The following is a 3,144-nucleotide window of genomic DNA, read 5'->3' on the forward strand; positions in this document are numbered from 1 at the left end:
ACGCCTCGCTCTGGGGTTGGAGGAGGAGGGGGTGGTTTTGTTTGAGGGGGGGGAGGGGGCGGCGTCGTGAGTTTCGAAGGGGTGTGGGCTTGAGGCGAGGCGCCGCTGCGGGTGTGTCGGCCGCGGGTTTGATGTGCATGCCTGGGTCCACCGGGTTTTGACTGCAGGCCCCATGCGCCAGCTGCACGTGCAGCCCGCATGGCAGGGCTGTGTGCTGGAATATAATTGGACATCGGGCTCTCACCGCGCTATGGTGGAACGTGAGCATCGCGACAGCAGCAGCAAAGACCGCTAGCAACAGTAGCGCCGCCGAGCTGCGGGCGCGCGGCGCCGGACGAGCGGGCCGCGGCCGCTTGCGACCGGTTGGTTCCACACTGATGACTGTGACAGCAATCAGCGCGCCAGTTTAGTCGCGACACTCAGGCACGTGCAGGCGTGGTCGACAGCACGGTCCAAGTGATCTAAATGCAGACGCCAGCCTCCCGAGAAATGCCTGAAATCTCAAGTCGCTTCAGGCTACTACGTTATGCGCCCCTGGACTGGTCCGCGTGGATGTCATGTGGGGAAGAGCTGTCACCCGAGTCACCCGATTGCGGTGAGGCCGCACGGGAAGGTGTCCAGCACACGAGTTCCGGTCAATCCTCATGTGAGCAGCAGGGCCATTTTGCTGCTTGACTTGTACCCCATTATGAGTCGACTTCTTCACTAGGCGTCGCCTTTTAACTGCCGTTCGGCACTTTCTTGCCCATGTGGACGCATTGCTTGCACGACATGACTGTGGCCTGCCTGTGTACTTGCAGTCGATGACCCTGATCATTCACATGCACAAGTAAGGTCCTGTTTAGTAAGGTTTCAGTGGCCATCAGCAAAGGGTGCAAGGCGGCAGTCAGCCAAGTTGAGCTGAAGACGTGAAGAGGGTCAATGTCCCTGTGAAGGCTTCTTGCTGTGTTCCAACCGTCGAAGGGCCAAGTATTTGCGTTGCTTGCCAAAATCACGTACGGTAACCTCGCAGTTCAACAGAGCACCTGTACACTGGAGGAAATTTGCGTCCGGTGGCATGGAGCTCCGGCACAAATGACACATGTGACGTTACGTGGCTACTCGTCGCACACGGTTGTTCCCATGACACAGCAGGTTGGGTTGACCTGAGGGACGATGATACACACCTAAAATTCATTTGAAACAGGCGATGCTCAAAGCATAGAGGCCACGCCCGACCAGGATCTTGTGCAGGGTGAGGACTGCGAGCTGGTGAGCACTTGTGGACACGTAGCGCCAGGCTCCAGTCGCGGAGGGCAAAGCGCGACTTCAACCTATCTAGAGTGCAACGGCAAATCAAGACAGCAGGCGGTGCACGATATCCACACCAAACCAGAGCGCTGGTTGGCAACCAGCAAATAAGCAACGTGCGCCAAGGGGTTTCCTAGGACCCATGGTTGACATGGCCCCCACAACAAGCAGCGGCATGGGTTGTTTTGCACCACTAGAGCGCCTGCGGCCACCAGCCAAAACAACAAAGGGTTCCATTGGCCCAAAACCATCGGAGCTGGCCCCGGCCACGATCTCAGCAGCCGGCGCGCAAGGCCATGTCACCGACGGCGAAGCCCCAAATTGCGATGGTGCGCCTGGGTGGCGCAGGGTCACTGCACTCCACGTTGTTCCAACAGCGACAGGCCGCCGCGCTGCCTGTGGCTGCACGTGTGTTTTGCGCAGCAGCCGGCTCTGAGCGCTGCCGCTGGCTGGCGGCCACTGTGGGCGCCCTTGCGTGTGTACTAGCTGCTGCTGGCGCGGCTGGTGTCGCTGCACCAAAATCTTGTGTGCCCTGTACAGGCGCTGCTTCTGCGATGTGCTGCAGGATCATCAACTGCTGGTGACACAACCCTGGCTGAGACCCCCAGCTGCCATTGCTGGGAGCTCCCATCGCCGCAGACAGCGGCCGCGCGAGCCCCGTCAGCAGCAGCGTGGCCGCCAGCACGAGCGCCACCACCGGCGAGGACCGTCTACGGCCAAGGGGCATTGGCTCCTCAAAGCTGTAGTGTGCGTAGGACTCAAAGGGCGATGTGCGGCTGTCATCGACGGCACCCCGGCAGCCGATCATCATCGCTACGATGATGACACCAGCACAGGGCGAAGCTAGTCGTCGGCGGCCAGCCGCGCGCAACCGTCAGTGCACTGATGTACCGTACGTAGGATCGCCGACAAACTCTGAGTGCCGCTTTGATTTGCTAATTTTGAGACAGATGGCGGAGCGTGTGAACAGCGCGCTGATCCCGCCGGACGCGCCAAAACACCCGATCGTGAACCTGAAAGTAGGGGTTCTTGTGCGTTCAATTACAATCGGTGCTTGCAGACGGTATGGAGGGTTTGATTGAATGTGCGGCAGTGGCGACGTACCTGCCTGATGGCCACGGCCCAGGGTAACCACGCACTCGACTGACTGAGTCACCGCCCAGCCATGCGGTTGTTGCCATCTCATGTCTGAAAGCCACCCGGAGGCAGCTGTGTACACAATCACCATGCAGTGCAGCACCTGCTGGTGTGTTCCCCTTTATCAAGTGGCATGGCCGCCTTAGAATGTGTGGGGCGTCACTCAATTGACACGACAATCACGTTGGATGCATGCCCTGAGTGAGAGCCAGCCACATGCTTTTAGATTTTACAAAATGGTTCTGCATCAGAACGCCGCCATCTTGCTCTTTGTGCATGCCGGCTGCCGCCCTGGCGCTTCATGGATGCAAGGCGCAACGGCAGCCATTCACAGCGGCATCAGGGCACGCGCAGGGCGCCCTGCTGCAGGTCGATGGCATGCCCGTTTCAAAACTTCAAGCATCACATTCTAATCTACACCATGTACACACTCGCTGGCCGCGCCCTTGCCTCCACCTACTCAGCTGCCGCCTTTGCTGCTGCCGCCTCGTGCCGCGCAATCGCACGCTCTGCCGCCGCAAACGCCTCACGCACGCCGACAGCCAGGCCGCCGAACCCGGGGTGTGCCCTGGCCGCCTCCGCCAGCCTCCGCGCCGCCGCACAGGGGAATGCCGCCGCCGCCGCGGCTGCCGCCGCTGCCAGCCCCGTGTCGGCGACTCCGCCCGTTCCCCTGCCCCGCGCGCCGCCACCACTCCGCCCCCGCCCTCCGCCCGCCTG

General features: G+C 61.0%; 1 protein-coding gene across 1 annotated transcript; it reads right to left on the bottom strand.

The window, feature by feature from the left end:
* Positions 1-1,880: 1,880 nt before the first annotated feature.
* MNEG_0928 (hypothetical protein) lies at positions 1,881-2,101 on the bottom strand (the record flags this gene model as incomplete). Its single annotated transcript, XM_014050582.1, has 1 exon — positions 1,881-2,101. A coding segment is annotated over one exon (221 nt), but the record flags the coding sequence as incomplete, so codon positions are not given.
* Between the last annotated feature and the right edge of the window lie 1,043 nt (positions 2,102-3,144).

The sequence above is a fragment of the Monoraphidium neglectum genome (assembly GCF_000611645.1).
Source record: "Monoraphidium neglectum strain SAG 48.87 unplaced genomic scaffold scaffold00085, whole genome shotgun sequence".
Taxonomy (NCBI): domain Eukaryota; kingdom Viridiplantae; phylum Chlorophyta; class Chlorophyceae; order Sphaeropleales; family Selenastraceae; genus Monoraphidium; species Monoraphidium neglectum.